At 36.9% G+C, this 21,130-nt stretch overlaps 1 protein-coding gene across 8 annotated transcripts in view; it reads right to left on the bottom strand.

Annotated features, from left to right (window-relative positions):
* Nucleotides 1-21,130, bottom strand: part of Nt5b (5' nucleotidase B) — a 178,055-nt gene that overhangs the window by 124,196 nt on the left and 32,729 nt on the right. Inside the window, exon 1 of one of the 8 annotated variants that reach the window (XM_073977047.1) lies at nt 9,852-10,660. The exons of 5 other annotated variants lie outside the window; for them this stretch is intronic. In XM_073977047.1, coding sequence (XP_073833148.1) covers nt 9,852-9,867 — 16 coding nt within the window. In that variant the 5' untranslated portion in view covers nt 9,868-10,660. Of the gene's footprint in view, nt 1-9,782; nt 10,661-21,130 lie in introns of those variants that run through there. 2 more of the 8 variants (XM_073977054.1, XM_073977055.1) reach the window with 2 other exon arrangements.

Here is a 21,130-nt window from a genome sequence, read left to right as displayed (position 1 = left end):
TCTAAACCATGGGAAAGTTGATTGGTAAGGGTTCAGATCATGGGATAGCTGAAAGAATTTTCCGAATTACCCGAAATTATACAAAACTTTCTTTGTCGTACAACCCCTGAAGACTCTAGAAGGGGAGCATAAGCGGAAAAAGTGGCTAGACCACCTGGAGCAATGCAACATTGGCACAAGCTTAAGTAAATTGTGGGTCGAACGTTCGACAGCATGTTTAATTCGTCGCGCAAACCACATTTTGTTGTAGGAACGAAGTTCTCTTGTCATCGTCCGGCAGAAACCTTGTTGACCCCGGTCTGTGGTGAGCTATGCGGAGCCAGTGTAGTAAATGTTAGCGCTACGCTGTGGAAGAATGTTCAAACCTGTCACAATGTTGTCCTGAGCAACTGCAACTGGGTGACTCTTCATGACGCGAGTGGACTATTCTCATGAGGTGACGAAGATTTTACCTGTGCATCAGAACAACAAGATCATGTCCATGTAGTACCTGCTCGGGTGTTACCGTCGTGAGCATTTCTGCCACATCTAGTGGGAAGACTTTCCCCACCGAGGCAAGTTAGGAGAGGTCTTCATGATCTAGAAGGAGAGAGGTCCAAAGGTACAAAAGAGAGCCTCTAGTTAAATCACCTGCAGTTGCGCAGGCAGTACAATGCAGTACTCGGGGATCATCCCCCATCCCTCGCAGCAGAAGAACACCTGCTGCCCAGGAACGTCAGTAGAGATCTTCAAAATCTAGAGAGAGAGGTACAAAGGTATAAACAAGAACCTCAACGAGCCTATTAGGCAGAATACCATGCATATTGATGCAGTTGCGCAGCCAGTACAAAGGTACAGTGTGAATGGCGTACTCCGAGACCATCCCCCATCCATCGCAGCAGAAGAACACCTGCTGCCAAGGCAAACACTAGTGGTTTCAGCCCAGTTGAGATCCGGATGATGCAGCAATTCATATTGGGCCCGAATTGATCGAACGGTACCCCAACACACGCCCGGACCACACAATACGCAGCACACAGCCGCCGCTCAAGGTTGCAGAAGATAACTCGAAGAGATATACGAAGACTTTATTGAGCTTTTGTAAGAAGACTTTATACACTTTATAAGAAGACCTTATGGGACTTCTTTAAAAATACCTCGCGTTTCTTCTATAAGAAGACCTTCTGAGGCTTCTATAATAAGACCTTTTGGGCCTTATATAAAAATAATTTCTGATACTTCTATAAGAAAAATTTATGTTAGAAATATGTTTGGATCCAAATAAATATATGTTTGGGACCGGTTGCAAACAAATATATGTTTGGATCCAAACATAATATGTTTGTAAGGACGCTAAGGGAAACATCAAGAGTTGCGCAACTAGAGGCACAGTTTGCAAAATACAAATTGGATATATTAGAAATAAGTGAAATGAGATGGTGCGATAAGGGCGAACACTTATCATCAAATGGCAACATAATATTGTTCAGCGGAAATAAAGGCCGATGTGAGAGGGGTGTAGGAATCATGATTTCAAAACAAACTAAAAAGGCGTTAAGAAACTGGGAACCCATTAATGAAAGGATTATAACCGCACGATTCTACAGTTCTATAAAGAAATCCATAACGATCGTTCAATGTTATGCGCCTACTGAAGATGCGGATGATACCACGAAAGACACTTTTTATAATGAACTAACAGCGGTAATGAATAAAGTACCACAAAGTGACGTCCTGATCCTGTCAGGTGATTTTAATGCAAAAATTGGTGCAAATAATGACGACGCAAAAAATATAATGGGCAAACATGGCATGGGAAGTAGAAACGACAACGGTGAGCGTTTTGTTGGATTCTGTCAGGAATTTAACCTAGTTATCGGAGGCTCACTATTTCCCCACAAAGATATACACAAATATACGTGGACATCGCCAAGTGGCTACACCAAAAACCAAATAGACCACATTTGCATACGCCAACGTTGGAAATCATCCTTAATTGATGTGCGCACTAAACGCGGCGCAGACATAGACTCCGATCATGAACTAGTACTAGCTCTCATAAAACTCAAATTAAACAAATTGTATAAACAGCACAATAAACAAGCAACAACCAAACGATATGACCTAAAAATGCTTTCTAGTGAATGGAAGAAAAAAGATATTGCGGACTCAATGAGAGAAATGCTGAGTGCGGACCAACGCATAGGGTGGGAAGAAACTTGTAAATCCATAAACAATATAGCAGAAGCAAATCTAGGATACGCAAATAAAAATGAACGTAAAATTTGGATAAGCGACAATACTTGGAATCTTATTCAAAGGCGAAACATCCTCAAAATGCAGAGCAACGTAGACAACGGCCTAAGGGCTGAATATAGAGCAATAGCCAAAGCAGTTAAACGCTCTGCTCGCGCTGACAAGAGAAAATATCTGGAATCCCTCGCAGACGAAGCAGAGAAAGCCGCAGGATCAAATAATATGCGTCAACTATTCCAAATCATAGGACGACTAGGAAAACAAAACTTTAATCAAAACAAACCTATTATGGATGTCAATGGACAACTTTTGACATCAACTGAACAACAAACCCAGCGTTGGAAGGAACATTTCGAAACAACCAGCAACATAAATCCAAATGAGGAAAGTGAAGTCGCAACTGGTAATACATATCAATCACCATCGGCGACAGAAGCTATAAACATCGATCCGCCCTGTGTTGGCGAAATCGCAACAGCAATAAAAGTCATGAAACGAAACAAAGCACCCGGAGACGATGGCATACCATCCGAAATTCTCCAAGTCGACCCACTAGTTTCAGCTGAAATCCTCCTCCCATTCATAGTGGAAACCTGGCAACAGGAACAACTCCCAGAAAGTTAGAAAACGGGGATTATTATAAAATTGCCAAAAAATGGCAACCTAACTGACTGCAATAACTGGAGAGGAATAACATTACTTAATACAATATACAAACTAATTGCAGTCATAATAAACATAAGGCTCCAGGAAATAGAAAGAACTCTACGAGACGAACAAGCTGGGTTCCGTCCCCACCGCAGTTGCGTAGACCAAGCTAACACGCTTCGAATTATCATAGACCAGTCAATCGAATGGCGCTCTCCACTCTACCTGGTATTTATTGATTTCCAGAAGGCATTTGACTCCATCCGCCGAAGCGTAATATGGACAGCACTGGAAGCCAAAGGAGTACCCCCTAAAATTGTCAACTTAATAAGGGTTCGACGCTAAGGGTTCGACATGGCACAACGTACAGCGAAACCTTTTCCACTAACGCTGGAGTGAAACAAGGCTGCCCATTATCACCTCTACTCTTCGCCGTCACACTAGACAACATAATGGGTGAAATTAGTAAAAAGAAAAGGGGGATAGTTTGGAATCTTCAAAACCACCTCGAAGATCTTGATTTCGCCGATGACATATGTCTTATGTCTCATAGACACAGTGATATGCAATCCAAACTGGACGAGATAGTGAAGTTGTCAGCACAAGCCGGTTTAACAGTCAACATCAAAAAAACTAAAGCCATGCATATCAACCACAACAATACCAATAAATTTCTTGTAAACGGACAAGGAGAAATTGAATGGGTGACCTCCTTTTGCTATCTGGGGTGTATAATGTCGGACAATGGCGGCATATATGACGACGTCCAATACAAGTTAGGGAAAGCTCGCTCAGTCTTTGGTAGATTAAACCATATATGGCGTTCAACGCAGATATCCCTTCAAACTAAATTGCATATTTTCAATGCATGCGTCAAACCGACGCTATTATACGGAAGTGAAACGTGGCTAACAACTAATGCAATTAATCAAAAAATTCAAACCCAGATCAATAAATTTTTACGAAGAATATGCAGAATATTTTGGCCAAATACAATCTCCAACGCTGATCTATGGAGGAAAACAAACGAGACGCCAATAAATATACAAATTATGAAGAAAAAGTGGTCATGGATCGGACACACTCTACGCAAACCGCCACAAAGTATATGCAGAGAAGCTCTTGAATGGAACCCCCAAGGCAGTAGAAGGCGAGGCAGGCCGATAACAACATGGCGACGAACAATCCTCACAGACATCAAGAAACTTAATATATCCTTTGATGAATTAAAAACATATTGTAATGATAGAAATAAGTGGAAACATCTTGTAGAAGCCCTATGCTCCCAAGAGGAGTAATAAAGGAAAAAAAAAATAATATGTTTGGGTCCAAAAAAATATATGTTTGCAACATTTTGTAACATATCTCAATTTGATATGTTTGGGTAAAACATATTTTTTATGTTAGAACATTTTTTTCATGGGTGGAGAGAGGATGTTCGTCAACGAAAGTAATAACAGTGCTCTCGCGGCTGTGGAATGCTGTTTTATAATGAAGAGTTGTGTGTATTGTAGAAGACGTAAAAACGAAGAAGGGGGCTTTGGTGGCATGTATACGTGTGTTTCTTTCTTTCTTTCTTTCTTCAGTGTTTTAGATGCCTTTGTATAGTCAAGACGGTAAAGTGAGTGAATAAATCAGTGTTTTGTGTTTTCTTAAAGAAATTGTGCCTTTTAGTAAATTAAATGCCCAATACATTTTATAATTGAATCGGAAAGTTGATTGGAATTATTTTATTGGACAAGGAAGAAATCGCATTTAATATTGGTAAGTACATACATACTTATGTATATTTGAAATATGGCATATCCATATTTTTTTATTACATTACATAATCATTTGATTCTAGATGCCGATTCCCCGCTGATGATTTCAACTATGAGGACAATTTGTTTTATTTCACAACTAAGGAGAAGCGTTCAACTACGTTCCTATATATTTTTCCTTTTTAAAAGTGTGACTATTTACAAATTATTTCAATCAGTTTTTCTTTTATTTAAGTGTGTTATGTATTTCTTTGTAATTTTGTATGTACCTATGTGTTTGTTGTTCTTATGCCTTTTAATAAACAACCTCAACATTTGTGTGTATACTATAGAGAAGCCAGTGAGTTCTTACTGAGAGCAATTGAGCACACATTTCAAAGTGTTTTACATTGAACTTTACGCTCCCTTGCTCTCAGTATGCGCCCACTGGTGCATGTGTTTGTTTTGTGCCTTTTGGGTTTGTATTTTTTTGCACCCAAACATAAAATTGTTTCCACCCAAACATATCATTGTTTGCACCCAAACATATATATCTTTGCACCCAAACATAAATATCTTTGCACCCAAACATATATATGTTTGCACCCAAACATATATTTGTTTCCACCCAAACATATATTTGTTGCAGACCCAAACATATATTATGTTTGGGACTGTTGCAAACATATATATGTTTGCTGCAAAATATGTTTGGGACATATGTTAGAGAGGCCGTTTTTTGTTTTGCGTGTATAAGAAGACCTTCCACGCCTTCCCAGAATTTATTCCTCTAGAAGCCCCAGAAACTTCTAAAGGAATAAATTCTGGTGTTTCCATAAAAAATACCTTCTGAGACGTTTTTTTTAATCTGGTCGCAGAGAAACCGGAACCAGATAACTCGAAAAGATATATGAAGAGTTAATTGGGCGTCTATAAGAAGACCTTCTGGGACATCTTTAAAGAGACATTTCGCGGCTTCTATAACAACACCATCTGGGGCTTCTACAAAAATATTTCCTGGACTTCTGTAAGAAGATCTTCTGGACTTCTGTAAGAAGACCTTCTTGGACTTCTATAAAAAACACCTTCGGCAGGTTCTGTGAGAAGTCCTTCCAGGCCTTTTATAAGCAGGCCTTCTTTAAGAAGACCCTCTGGGGCATCTATAAAAAGACCTTTATAGACTTCTATAAGAATCTTCTGGGGCTTCTATAAAAAAAGAGCTTCTGGGGCTTCTACAAGAAGACATTTTCGGGCTTCTATAAGAAAAACTTCTGACCCTTATATATGTAAGAAGACATTCTGGGAATTCTATAAGACGACTTTTTGGGGCTTCTATAAGAGTAACTTCTGGATCTTCTATAAAAAAGACCTTCTTATACTTCTACAAAAAAGGGACTTCTACAAAAAATGACCTTCCGGAGTTTCTAAAAAAAATACCCTCTGTGGCTTCTATAAGGAGACTTTTTGGGGCTTCTATAAAAAGAACTTCTGGTAATTCTTAAAAAAAGTGCTTCTGGGGCTTTTGTAAAAAAAGACCTTCTGAGACTTCTATATGAAGACCTTCCGAGCTTCTATAAGAAGGCCTTCTGAGGTTTCTATAAGAAGGTAAGGGACTTCTATTGGGATGAGACTTCATGAACTTTTATACGAAGACATTTTGGGCTTCTATAAGAAGACCTTCTGGGATTTTCATACGAAGAACTTCTTTGAAAAGACCTTCTGAGACGTCTGCACGAAGGCCTTCTGAGAATTCTATAAGAAGACCATCTAGGGCTTCTACAAGAAGACCTTCTGGGACTTCAATAAGAAGACATTTTGGGGTTTCTATAAGAAGATCTTCTGGCACTTCTATAAAAAAGATCTTCTGGTGCTTTTATGAAAAATACCTTTTGAGACTTCTATATGAACCCCCTCCGATCTTCTTTAAGATGACCTTCTGAGGCTTCTTTAAAAATACCTTCTGAGACGTCTGCACGAAGAACGTCTAAGACTATATGAATACCTTTCGGGGATTCTACAAAAATACCTTCTTGGTCTTCTATAAAAAAATAACTACTATATGATCTTCTGGAGCTTCTGTAAAAAAGACTTTTCGGAGCTTCTATAAGAAGAACTTCAGGGGCTTATATAAGAAGCTCTTTTGGAGCTTATATAAGAAGACATGGGACTTCTACTAGTTTGAGACCTTCAGGAATTTCTACAAGAACACCTTCTGGGCCTTCTATAAGAAGGCGTTCTGAGACTTCTATATGAAGACCATCTGGGACTCCTATAATAAATATCATCGGAGAGTTCGATATGAAGACCTTGCGGGCCTTCTACAAGAATACCTAATAAGGCTCCTATAAGAAGACCTTCTGGGACTTCTATACAAAATACCTTCTGGGCCTTTTATAAGAAGGCCTTCTGGGGGCTTCTATAAAAAAAACCTATTCATGCTTCTATAAGAAGACCTTTCGGGACTTCTATAAAGAGGCCTTTTGGGGCTTCTATAAGAAGAACTTCAGAAGCCTCTATAAGAAGAACTTCAGAAGTCCCTATAAAAAGACTTTCCAGGCCTTCTTTAATAACACCTTCCAGACGATCTTTAAGAAGACTTTCTGGGGCTTCTATAAGAATAACTTCTAGGGCTTTTATAAGAAGACCTTCTAGTGCTTCTATAAAAAATAATTACTGACACTTTTATATGAAGACCTTCCGGGGCTGCTCTAAGATCTTCTGGAGCTTACATAACAAGACCATATGAGGCTTCTGTAAAAAATCCTTCTTTGGCTTCTATAAAAAAAACGTTCTGAAACTTCTCTATGAAGACCTTCCTTGGCTTTTATAAGAAGACATTCTGGGGTTTCTACAAGAAGAGCTTCTAGGACTTTGATAACTTCTGGGGCTTTTATGAGAAGACCTACTGGGATTTCCATAAGAAGACCTTCCAGGTCTTCATGAAGAATACCTTCTGGGACGTCTATAAGAAGACCTTTTGAGCCCTCTATAAGAAGACCTTCTGAGGGTTCTATAAGAAGACTTTCTTGGGCTTCTATAACTTTTGGGAATTCTGTAAAAAATACCTTCTGGGGCTTTTATAAAAAATATCTTCCCGGGTTTCCGGCCTTCTGAGACGTCTGCAAGAAGACCTTCTCAGACTTTTATACACAGATCTTTCGAGACTTCTATAAGAAGACCTTCTGGAGCTTTTATAAAAAGACCTGAGGCTTCTATAAGAAAACCTTCTGAGATTTTTGTATGAAGACGTTCCGGGACTTTTACAAAAAAATATCTTCTGAGACTTCTACATTAAGACCTTCTGGAGCTTATAAAAAGAAGACCTCCAGAGACTTTTATAAAAATACCTTCTGGGGCTTCTATAAAAAATACCTTCTGCGAATTCTATTATAGACCCTCTGGAGATTTTATAAAAAGACCTTCTCAGGCTTCTGTAAGAATGTCATAAGAAAACCTTCTGGGACTTCTGTATGAAGACCTTCTGGGGGCTTCTACAAATAGTCCTTCGAGGGCTTCTACAGTAGAATTGGGTAATCTAGTTCCTAGTTCCTTGTACTAGTTCCAAAACGTATGGGTAACATCATGAAATATAACGTGTGATACTAAGTATACGCAGTTTATTCAAAGAAAAAATGTGGACCATTGGAACAGCGAAGTGAACGAGATAGTTCCATATAGTTCCTTTGGCACAACTCTATTCTACAGGAAGACCTTCTGGGGCTTCTGAATTTCTAGAAGATCGATTCGAATTTTTTCCCTTGGTTTCCAGGTTTCATTTTTTCCGGGGCGTGTTTAATGAATTTTAAGGGCTGTCGAGGATAGTTCTGATATTTCAGGTCTGGCTTATTTTGGGCTATAAAATATTCTACGGTGACCAGCTAGAACGACTGGGGAGCACCATATCAATCGAAGGAAGTTACTGACATTGATCCATTCCCTTGTAATTGTAATATTTCTATTAAACTTAAATCATGTTCGAAAATGAACTATCCGAAAAACTCCCTTACAAAAATTCAAATTCAAATGTTCGTATAAGTTCAGTTTGCGGTTATATCGAGGATCGTTTTGACATTTTTACCGTAGGTGCTCCTTGTGGTCCCGTTTGCAGCGCCTGTTAGGCACGATATTTATCGAAAGGAATGATTTCCAAAATAAGATCCTTTTCCAGTTTAAACACATCTTATTGTAATTAAGACTGAGAAAAAAGTGACAAATTTTGTTAAAATTGAAATAACAACAACAAATAAAACTCATAGTTTTTTGTACAAAGCCTATAAGCTAAAGTAAGTATCGTCTAACCTGAGTGTTTTAATTACTCATTCCAAAATAAAATGTAAACAAATTAATTTTTAAAATTCAAGGTATTCATCCGTCCAGTCATCGGCGCTTTTGCAATGAATTAAATTGCAAACGTTGACTTTGAAATGTTTTGAGAATGTTGGTCATAAAAAACAAACGACGTCGAATGACGTTTAGAAACAAACACGTACTCGACTCGATTAACCAGTTGGCGTCATAATTTCGCTATCGTTTGCGATGCACATTTAATGAATAACTGTTTTTTTTATTTATGAGTATTTCTTGAATGTATCATCAATTTATCTATTTTTACTCATAAAGAATATAATTTTATTGACATTTTATTTTTGTTTTGATTTTCTACGCATAAATGTATTGGGTTTTGATTAATTTACAGTTAACCTCGGTTTTTCAAAAGAAAAATTAAATTATTAAAAAAAATTAAATTTTTTCTTTTGTTTTTTTGTTTGGCACCATTTCTTTGTTGGGCGGAAAGAGGATGTTAGCCCCACCACCCCCACCCACAGGTTTTAATGACACAGCACTTCGGAAAATACTTCGTCAGCATTGACAACAACAACAATCAACATCAAATAACAATTTTAATGAAATTTTCCACACTGTTTTCACATGTAAATTGTTTTTGCTTTTTTTATTTTGTTTGGTTTAATTTGGCGATATGGCCTTTGGAGCATTAACAACACTTGTATTATGTATTATGAGAGGAGCGAGAGAGGCGGAAATAATTGAGGGGTATTTATTTCATATTAACACTTCATTTATTCGATTTCTTTTGGACGATTTCCTTCAATTTTCCCGAATTTCCGCAAAATGTGAAATTCATTTTGTTATCTTTACTTCACCACACCATTCACAATCTCTATTTTGAAGAGATAAAACAGAGTATGAATGTCGAAACATACACACCCTCGCATACATACATTTATTTGAGTAGCGTAGACCGCTTTTGTTTGTATCTAAATTTTTCCAATTGAAATTATTGTAATTTTCGGTTTTTGTTTTAAACGGGAAATGCCTCGGTTAAACAATGTATTTTCTATTTTCTTTGTTTGTTGTTTTTATTATTATTCCGCAAAAGAATCAACAAAACTAACAACAATTTACTAAAAAGAGCGAACGGAAGAAATAAATTCGTTTATTTTAATGTTTTTTTGCTATTTGTTCTGTGTGTATTTTTTCCTATTATGATCATCTATGGTCAACGTACACCGCACAACTGATCGCGAGTGTTAAAATATAAAAACAAAAACAATCTCCCCAATACTACCAACAAAGCCAAAAGAGCTTCACAATGTCAACAAAACAAATTTGAACAACTCATCGGCCAAATCGGCATGTGGAAAAAGCCAAAGAGCGCAACTAAGCTCATCAAGTAAAGTTTTAACTTTCTCTCTTAAAACAAAACAACATATGAAAACAATTGAAGGTGGGTGGGGATGGGCATGGGGAGCCATATGTGGATACTTGTTTTTTACAATTACGCCAAGAGAGCCATTCATCCGATAACATTGGGGGGAATTCTCTGATAAAATGTTCGTGTTTATGACGTTGTGGGTGTTGTAATGTGGCGTCGTCATTGCACTTTTACACTTTTCTCTGTGGTTTTGTTGGTGTTTTTTTGTTTCAATTACGCGACGTAATTGAAGGGGTACTAGCAATTGCATGGAAGTGGAAATATTTACAGTGGCTCACAGCTAGAAATGTCTGAAAAGATACTAAAATGTTTTACTAATGAGTAGCATCGCCACAGAAAAAATATAAAAAAAAAACAAGTAAGAACAGCGTTAAGTTCGGCCGTGCCGAACTTGTTATACCCTCCACCACGAGCTGAATTGAAGTATAATGGAACAAATTAGTTTCCTTTCGTACATGAAGAAGACTTAATACTAAATTTCAGCAATCTCGGTAAAACACCGTTCTGTGGGGGCTATTTCAAAACGTCGATCAACAACGACAAATTTCTGGCGGAAAGTTTTTAGACTCAAAGAAGACTAAATACCAAATTTCCTATACATATTTCGGTAAGCTAATGTATCTAAAACTTTGAAAATACCGAAAATCAAGAAGTTCGCTTCTATAAGGATAAAGGAAGACATGGACCTATACTGATAATACTTTTCTGGAATATTTTATAATCCCTTGGAAGACTAAATAAGGAATTTCAGTCATTTTGGTGGGATATTGACGTCACAACCTTCAGTATTACGAAAATATGGAGGTACCGTTCAAAGGGGGCAATATCGAAACGTGGACATATACTGACGAATTTTAGTCGGAAATGGGGGCAATATGGAGGCGTGGACCTGTACAGACAAATTTCTGGTTAAGAGTTTTATATCACCAACGAAGACAAAATACCAAATTGCAGCCATTTTGGTGGAATATTCAAGCCACAACCTTCAAAATACCGAAAATCGAGAGGTACCTTTCCATGGGGGCTATATGAAGGCGTGGACCTATACCGAACAGTTTAAAGAGGAAGTTTGAGTACCCCCAACGAAGTCTACATACCAAATTTCAGCCATTTCGGAGGAATTTTGAGGTCACAACCTTCAAAATACCGAAAATCGGGAGGTACCGTTCAATGGGGACTATATGAAGGTGTCGACCTACACCGAAAAAAATATAAAGAGGAAAGTTGAGTACCCCCAACGAAGTCTAAATACCAAATTTCAGCTATTTCTGAATAATATTTAAGCCACAATCTTCAAAATACCGAAAATCGAGAGGTACCTTTCCATGGGGGCTATATGAAGGCGTGGACCTATACCGAACAGTTTAAAGAGGAAGTTTGAGTACCCCCAACGAAGTCTACATACCAAATTTCAGCCATTTCGGAGGAATTTTGAGGTCACAACCTTCAAAATACCGAAAATCGGGAGGTACCGTTCAATGGGACTATATGAAGGCGTGGACCTATACAGACAACATTTGGGGGGGAAGTTTTGTTACCCCCAACGAAGACTAAATACGAAATTTTAGCCATTTCGCTGGGTTGTTGTGGCCACAACCTTCAAAATACCGAAAATCGGGAGGTACCGTTCAATGGGGGCTATGAAGGCGTGGGCCTACACCGACAAAATTCGAGGTGAAAGTTGAATACCCCCAACGAAAACTTAATATCAAATTTTAGCCATTTCGGAGGAATATTGAGGCCACAACCTTCAAAATACCGAAAATCGGGAGGTACCGTTCTACGGGGGCTAAATGAAATTTTTATACTCCAAATGAAGACTAAATACGAAATTTCAGCCATTTCGGTGGAATATTTAGGCCACAACCTTTAAAATACCGAAAATCGGGAGGTACTGGTCCTTGAGGGCTACAAGAAGGCGTGGGCCTATGTCGACAAACTTAAAGGTGGAAATTTTATAACCCCAACAAAAATTATATACCAAATTTCAGCCATTTCGGTGAAATATTGAGGCCACAACCTTCAAAATACCGAAAATCGAGAGGTACCGTTCTATGGAGGCTATATGAAGGCGTTGATCGATATCGACAAAATTCTGGGGGAAAGTTTTATATCGCCAAAGAAGAAGACTATGTACCAAATTTCAGGCACTTCTGTGTGATAATGCAGCTAAAACCTTCAAAATACAGAAAATCGGGTGGTACCGTTCTATGGGGGCTATATCAAAACGTGGACCGATATAGCCCATAACAAAACACCCTAGGGGCCATTATTACATGTGTTCTTTTACTATCTGATGGATTTGAAAAAGCAAAATAAAGTATTTAAAATATAATTTTCACATTGAAAGTTAACGACAAAAAGCTCCTCCTTAAAATTCAATCATCACTTTTTACTTTAAGTTAACCCGAACGTTATAAATCTGTTCAGTAAATCGAAACTACAGTAAATATAACTATAATAATGGGGGTAGGAGTAATAGAAACTTCTATACCAAATTACAAAGCTCTATCTTGAAAATTGTGAACTGTATCTTGATTTCATCAGACAGACGGTCGGACGGACATGGTTAGATCGACTTAGAATTTTACCCTGATCAAGAATATATATACTTTAGAGGGTCTCCGATGTGTTACAAACGGAATGACAAATTTAATTATACCCTCCATATGGTGGAGGGTATAATCAAAAACCTCATTTTGAAAAAGTGCCCAATTTCACTCAGAAATTCCCAAATACAGTTAGTCAGCTAAATTAAAGCGAACCATGAGTTTTCAAAAATTTAGATTTTTACTTAGGAATTACTACAAGAAATTATTTCAATAATTTTGGATTTTTTTAAAATATCTGTTGATTTACCTGTTAATGACAATATCAATAAATGCAGAAATCGATCGGAAATAACAAAAACGACGGGCAAAAATGATAGGTACCTGGTTTTTGTGGTGTCAACTAAATAATTACAATCATAAAGAATAAGCAATAAAATCGTGGGCTTTTCCCTGCGATTTTTTGCAATTAAAGATTTTTATGATTTTTATGGTATGGGGGCATGTAGATCCATCATTTTTAATTGTTGTGTGTGTAACACAGACGGTGTATTCCGAAAAAGAGAAAGTCAGGTAAACGGATTTTGGAAAAAATGCTACATTTGGTCTATTCCAATTATAATAATGGTAAATCCGCCAGAGCAATCACTAAAATCACCTCTCATAACTATATAAATTATTTATTTAAGATCTTTATTTCATCACATTGGCCTTTTGGTCAATGCATAATAATAACACAACGTTGTTATTGATTTCTGAATTACTTTATTATTAGTATGAGCTAACCGCTCCCTTTAAAGGTATAAATGTAATTGAACTAAAACTAAAAGTATAGCTAGCCACCACCAAATTGTATAATAAGCATATTGTGGCAATTTGGGCATTGACACAAAGTCAGCACCTTATTGCCCTACTTAATATTCTTATTGTCGCAATCAGGGCGTTAACAGCTATGTCAGCACCTTATTGCAACTATTCAAATTTATTAATAATATTAATTTATATTTTTAACTACATATTTAATAGCATATTTGTTTCCTGATAACTACTCTCCCTTTAAGAACTGGGTGTCCCAGCCACGACATAGCTTTCAACAACTCGTTGAATTTTCTTAGAAGCACGTCTTGTCTTAAGATATTGGCAAAGGATGATAGCGCCACTAAAAGATAGACTTGCTGTCATTGCAACGGCAAACAACATTTTTGGGGAGCCATCTGATGCAACGTCATCCCTAAGTTCCTTTATGATTTTCAGGTTTTGCTCATTCATTCGGTGCAACATCGGCAGGCTTAAAACATCATTATGGCCAATGATGTCCAGTAACGGTGAAGAGGCTATTCCTGGTGCTTTCATTAGGTTTCCATTGTGGTTTATGTAATTGGTATCATTTATTGTAGCTGTGTTCTCAAAGGTGATGAGATAAGTACCGCTTATGGTCATTTCAGGGCTGTTATCTGTTCTAACCCTTGCGGATTGGTCGTTGATTACTATTACACCCTCGTCCACGATGGTTATAGGTCTTAAGTGACTTGGTTGTGTGTGGCATTGGGCAGAACCTCCTGAATGAATTGCACGCGCACAGGTATCGCTTTTCATTACTCTGCAGAATGTTGCTTGGTTGACCTTTGCACAATTGTTGACAGCTATGACCCCATCGTCGCATTCTGCAACTGTATTTTCTTCCAACTGCAATATGGTGTCGTTATGGTTTACAGGAAATATTATGACCTTTTGGCAGCTGGACTCTACTCTAGGATATTCTATCAGTACATAAATTACACTTTCTGATTGCAAAATCTTTATATTTGAAATTTGCATTAAATTAACTATTGAAACCTCTGTGAGCTTTTCAACAAAAATAGATTTCAAATCATTATTATCAAAAATTGCTGGATTTATAATATTAGATTTAGCTAATGTGACAGTTAGCATTAAATTCTGAATTTCTGTTATGACCATTCTATTTCTAGCCAAGAGTACATCGTATAAATGAGACGTATCTGGAGTGTTTTTCTTAGTTTCCCTAATGATTTTGTTAACTGTGTCTGTGAGCCGATTTATTTGTTTTTGTATTTCTGTATTGATCAAGACTTGTCTATTATTTGATTCGATAAGTTGCGACTCAGACATTCTAAGCCTTTCAAAGTCAGCAGCATCTGGAGTTCCTGCCACAACTTTCAATGCTGTTCCTAGAAAATCTAAACTTCTTGCTAATCGATGATGTAATTTTAAAGTGGACAGTAAATTTCGAGCATGTTCTATGTCGACAGTGAGCAATTTTCTCATATGCGACTGAGGAAATAATTCCGTCATCTTGGCAGTCTCGTCTAAAATTTTCACGAAATCTGTTAAGTTAGTTGAATGTCGAATATAACTATATTGCTCCCATACTAAAACCCTACCATCTAACACGGGAATGTATCTTGAGTGAGAATAGTCGGTGATGCGAGCATTTGCTAGGTTAAGGATGGTGAATAAGTGTAATATGAGCCTGGAAGAAAAATAATGAATAAGCTAACGTTAAATCATTGCATCTCTATTTTAAATCAGATGTAATAAGAATAACCTTAGTCATTTCAAATTGTCCTTGTGGACTACCCTCCCTTTAATAAGTACTGAAGTTCCCAAGTCAGCTTGTATGGTTTCCTCAGAATATAAGGGGGACAATTTGTTGCCTAATCTTTTGTTGTTTTTTAGGTAGACTTTTTCGCCAACTTCAAAAACTCTATTCTGCCTGTTTGAGTTAAACCGGGTTAATTGGGTTTCTTGAGCCTGTATAATTTTATCTCTGACTTCTTTTTTAATGTCATTAGACGACGAATGTATTATATCAATTGGTTTTAAACCTGTGACAGAATGTAATGTTCTATTATATGCCAATGTTGCTTGAATGATTAACTGATTTGTATCGCTTATTCCTTTGTCGATTTTAAGACATCTAGCAATTTCTATCAATGTACTGTGGAACCGTTCCACTTGACCATTTGAGCTGCTATGAAGAGCAGGAGCATTAACTACATCTATGTCATATTGGTTTCTTAATAGTGAAGTGATTGTTTCTGAGTTGAAGGATGCTTCATTGTCGCAAAATATGACTTTTGTTTTGGGATATAAGTTTAATAATTGCAAAATAGGCACCGTTACGTCAACAATTGCTCGAGATGCTATTGGTTGGACAACGGCAAATTTGGAAAATTTGTCTATGCAAGTGAGGAAATGTTTTTTGTCCGTGGAAAAGATGTCGATATGTAAAATTTCACCTGGATAATTTGGTATTGGTGTTTCGCCTAATTTTTGTTTCGTAGGGTGTCTATCATATTTTGCCTTCGAGCATACTTTGCAGTTTAATATTACTTCATTTGCTATTCTCGTCATTTTTGGAAAATAGTAATCTCGCAGAATTTGCTTTACATTTTCCTGTGCCGCTCTATGTGCACGGTTGTGTTCAGCAGTGACTATTTCAACTTGTTCGGACTTATCTAATATGTCCGTAACAAAGTTTTTACAATACCAGAACTTTGTTCCCGGGAAGCTTAGTACTAGTTCATTTTGGATACTGGCCAAAGTAGGCAGTTCGCAATGCAACGCATTAACTACGTCTGGTTTTATTACAGGTTTAATCGCTTCTAAAAGATTACACATATTTGTGAATTGGATTATATAGCGAGTTTTGGAACTAAACATTATAAAACTCCGCTTTAAAGGATATTTAGATTCTTCTAGAATTACCTGATTCCTAAAGCAGTTAATCGGTTTTTCAGTTGACTCTATTGTGTAAGACAAAGAATTTTCACTATGTATGGTAGCTGCGTTGGATTGTAAATCGTCTTGCAACGAGTTAATATTTTGTCTTGAAAGAGCATCAGCTACGTAATTTTCTTTCCCTGGTTTATAGTGAATTTTTGCGTTGTGCTCTTCTATGAATGCCTTCCATCTTTTAATTTTTGCATTAGTATTCCTTTCGGACACTGCAAACGTCAAAGGTTGGTGGTCGGTAAAAATATTCAACTCTTTAGTGCCATACAAGTATGATTGAAGTTTACCTAGGGCCCAAACAATAGCTAACAATTCCCTTTCATTGGTGGCATAATGCAACTCGTTGTCCTTTAATGTCCGTGAGATCATAGTTATGGGCCTACCTTCTTGAGACAAAACCGCTCCGATTCCACTAGCGGATGCATCTGTGGTTAAATCGAAAGGTTTTTTGAAATCTGGATACATAAGGATGACATCTTCAGAAGCCAAGATGTTCCTTAAATGTTCAAATGCGATTCGTTGTTCATCACTGAAATTAATTAGTATTTTCCTAGACATGTATTTACTGACTGTACCGTTTTCCCCTTTTAGTATATTTGTCAAAGGCTTTGCTATCGATGCGTAGTCTTTGATAAAGATTCTGTAGTAATTGGCCAGGCCAAGGAAGGACCTTAATGCATACAATGTTTTTGGTTCGGGATACTCTTGTATTGCCTTAACCTTTTCTGGGTCTGTTCTTGTTCCTCCTCTGGCTACAATAAATCCTAAATATTCAACACTTTCTTTAAAAAAATTGGTTTTCTCCCGTGCAATTCTCATATTGGCATCTATCAATTTTCGAAGTATCGTGTCGATATGCCGGACATGGTCACTTTCATTGTCCGAGAAAATTATTACGTCGTCAACGTAGACATAACATATTTTCCCAATGTCTTCGCGCAAAACATCATCGATTGCTCTTTGGAAGATGCTTCCAGCATTTTTTAAGCCGAAAGGCAACCTACAAAATTCGTATTTCCCGCCATTTACAGAGAATGCTGTTTTTTCGCGATCCTGTTCCGCTAGATAGATCTGGTGATACCCAGATTTTAGATCCAGAGTAGTGAAATATTTTGCCTTCCCCAAATTAGCAAGGATCATTGGGATGCTTGGCATTGGATAGCGATCAGGTATTGTGTGCTCGTTTAATTTTCTAAAATCAATGACTAGGCGTTTATTTTTATTGCCGTCTTTATCAATGCCTTTTTTGTCAACCACCCACGCCGGGCTATTATACGGTGACTTTGAAGGCCTTATTATCCCATGTTTCAACATTTGTTCGATCTCTTTATTAACAAAATCTGCTACACCCATGGGATATGGATATAATTTAGAATATATGGGGTTATTATTTGTTGTACGTATTGTAGCGATGACTGAAGTATTAAAGGGTAGTGCCTCGTTAGAGGTTGAAAACGCCTTAAGTCTCTTCAGTATCATCTTCTTAAACTGATTTCGTACTATTTCAGGGACTTGTATGTCGTCGACACGCGTGAAATTTACGTTTTTACAGAAGTGGTACTGCAATGGTTCAGACACCCCAGAGTATGTTATGTTGTTATTTCTTAAATTCAATGTTACACCCGCCTGCGTTAGCAGGTCGAAGCCTATGATAGCATCGAACGTATTTAATGAATCCAACAAAAAAAATGGGGCAACTTTCCCGAAAACTTTAATTAAACATTTTTCTTTTATTTTACTTGAACCATGTATTGAGTTCACAGTAAAAGGGACATTGACAGGTGTTACGTTTTTAAGCCCATTTATGGGTCTCACGTAGTTTTTTGCCGCCCCAGTATCAATTAATATTTTTAATGTTTTATCAGCCAACTGTCGCTTAATGTACGGCAGTTGGGAGCGTTCTCTAAAAAATTCAACGAGTCGTTTTCAAACGTAGAGTCATTGTCTTCATCAATATCTTTAACCGTTGATGTAGCCAAATCATCATAAGTTTCCTGTTCTTGACTAACTTCCTGATTGATATTGTTCACCCGTTGACGTCTTTGTCCTGTCATACGTTCCGAAGAATTTTGTCTTTTTTGGGCTGGAAGAACCCCAGAAAGTTGAGGTTTACTGAAGTTTGTCGGTTGCCTAAATTTAGATGATGATGGATCGACATCCATTGGATCGAATTTTTGTTTCTGAAATTCGTTTCCGGATTGACCATTTTGTCGTGACGTGCTTTGGTCAGCTTTCCTAACAAAGTGAGGGTTTTTTTCATGTTCTTGTCCCTGTTTTGTATGCCATCGGTTGCTTCCGGACGGCTGATTTTTATCTTCAAGGGCTTTGGCGTATGAAGCAGCAAATTTGCTTCTTTCGATACTGGCCTCAGCTTCTTGGGCCAGGGCTAAAGCTGAAGGTAAGTCCCTGGGCTGTGCAGGGAATACAACAGATCTCAATGGGTTTTTGAGACCTGAAATAAATGCATGTAAGGCATCACCTCTTACTTCTGAGTTGAGTAAGGCGGCACCTTCTGCATCACGGGTCATAATGATTTTATTTGTGACAAGTGTCAGTTTTTTTTCGACCTCATCATAGTAGTCCATCAAGCTCAAATTACCCTGCCTAACCATTTCCAATCCCTGTCGTAGTGTTCGCAAAGAAGTCCTATCAGCATATGTACAGTCCAACCTAGCTATTATAGCTTCAAAGTTGAGCACTGTGTTATGCGACACGAGTAATGCTCTGGCTTTTCCTCTAATCTTGTTCCTGATAATTGTAACCGCTTGATAGTGAGCCTCGCTACCAACATATGGCTTAAAGATTTCATATGCGTCTACGGCTGATTGTCTCCACGACACATATTCGTCCTGAATTCCATTGAATTCTGGAACAGATTTTATTATGTCTAGACCTACGTCACATTTTATATTTGGATTTATAGTAATTTTTTCGAATGTTTTGACATTTGGGAGATCCACCCTTAGGTTGGAAAACTTTTGATTTACCTCATCAATTTTTGCTTGAAATTGCCCTGCAAGTCGTGTTTCCTGTTCAATCAGAGCAACTTGTATTAAGGTTTGTACTTGTGAAACGTCCATGACTTGTGTACTTTGACGAACTTCTTGAGGACAATATCCTATATCTTCACTATCTTCACTATCGTATTCTTTTTTTATTTCCCTATACTCGCCGCCCCAACTCATCAGCTTTCAACTGATGTTTTTTTTAAACCGTATATTTAATTTAACTAAAACTTGTATATGCTATGCATATACTTATTTAGTGGATTATTTCAATTTATTTGACATATATTGTATGTAAATGGATTTGCTAAGCCAAGAGTAGTCTGAACGGGGTATAACGATTTATATAACAAATCTCAATTGGCACTTATTTAGATAACACTTCACTGTCACACACTACTTCAAAAAGTTAACTACTTCACTCTTTATTTGAAATCTTATTTTTGCTTGAAAAATTCACTTACATGTTATTCTTGATTTTTAGATATTATTAAAACTAAAAATTTCCAGCTTTGGCCAAACTTTCTGGTCCAGTTGATTGTTGGTCCGATTTGTTGATGGGCGCCAATTATTTATTTAAAATCTTTATTTCATCACATTGGCCTTTTGGTCAATGCATAATAATAACACAACGTTGTTATTGATTTCTGAATTACTTTATTATTAGTATGAGCTAACCGCTCCCTTTAAAGGTATAAATGTAATTGAACTAAAACTAAAAGTATAGCTAGCCACCACCAAATTGTATAATAAGCATATTGTGGCAATTTGGGCATTGACACAAAGTCAGCACCTTATTGCCCTACTTAATATTCTTATTGTCGCAATCAGGGCGTTAACAGCTATGTCAGCACCTTATTGCAACTATTCAAATTTATTAATAATATTAATTTATATTTTTAACTACATATTTAATAGCATATTTGTTTCCTGATAACTTATACATCATAGACCGCACCAAGAGAGAACATTGAAAGAAAAAAATGCTTCGTTGTATCAATGAACGTGTTTGATTATTTTTCATTGATGTTATAAAATGTTACATTAATACAATGAAATGTTTCGTTCATGCTATGAAACCTTACGTTACCTAAAATTTAATGATTTTTAGTTTCATTGCACAAATGAAACCGATTTGATAAAATGATTTCTTTAAATTAAAGAAAAATATGTGAGTATTGAAACTATGCTAAATAGTGTGTGCTTAAAAAATCCTAGTACACAAACATATTTTAAGAAAATGGCAGAAATTTTTATATATTTGATGTTTTTGGTTGGCCCCAAAAATTAATGAAATAGTTTCATTAAGTAAATGAAATAGTTTAATGAAGTAAATGAAACAGCTTCATTAAATAAATGAAACAGTTTCATTAAATAAATGAAACAGTTTCATTAAATAAAAGAAACAATTTCATTAAATAAATGAAACAGTTTCATTAAATAGATGAAACCTTTTTGAAG

Source organism: Musca autumnalis, unplaced genomic scaffold (assembly GCF_047663935.1).
Source record: "Musca autumnalis isolate F117 unplaced genomic scaffold, ASM4766393v1 scaffold_3, whole genome shotgun sequence".
Taxonomy (NCBI): Eukaryota; Metazoa; Arthropoda; class Insecta; order Diptera; family Muscidae; genus Musca; species Musca autumnalis.
The sequence above is the reverse complement of the archived record's forward strand: the minus strand, read 5'-3'. Positions and strand labels throughout refer to the sequence as shown.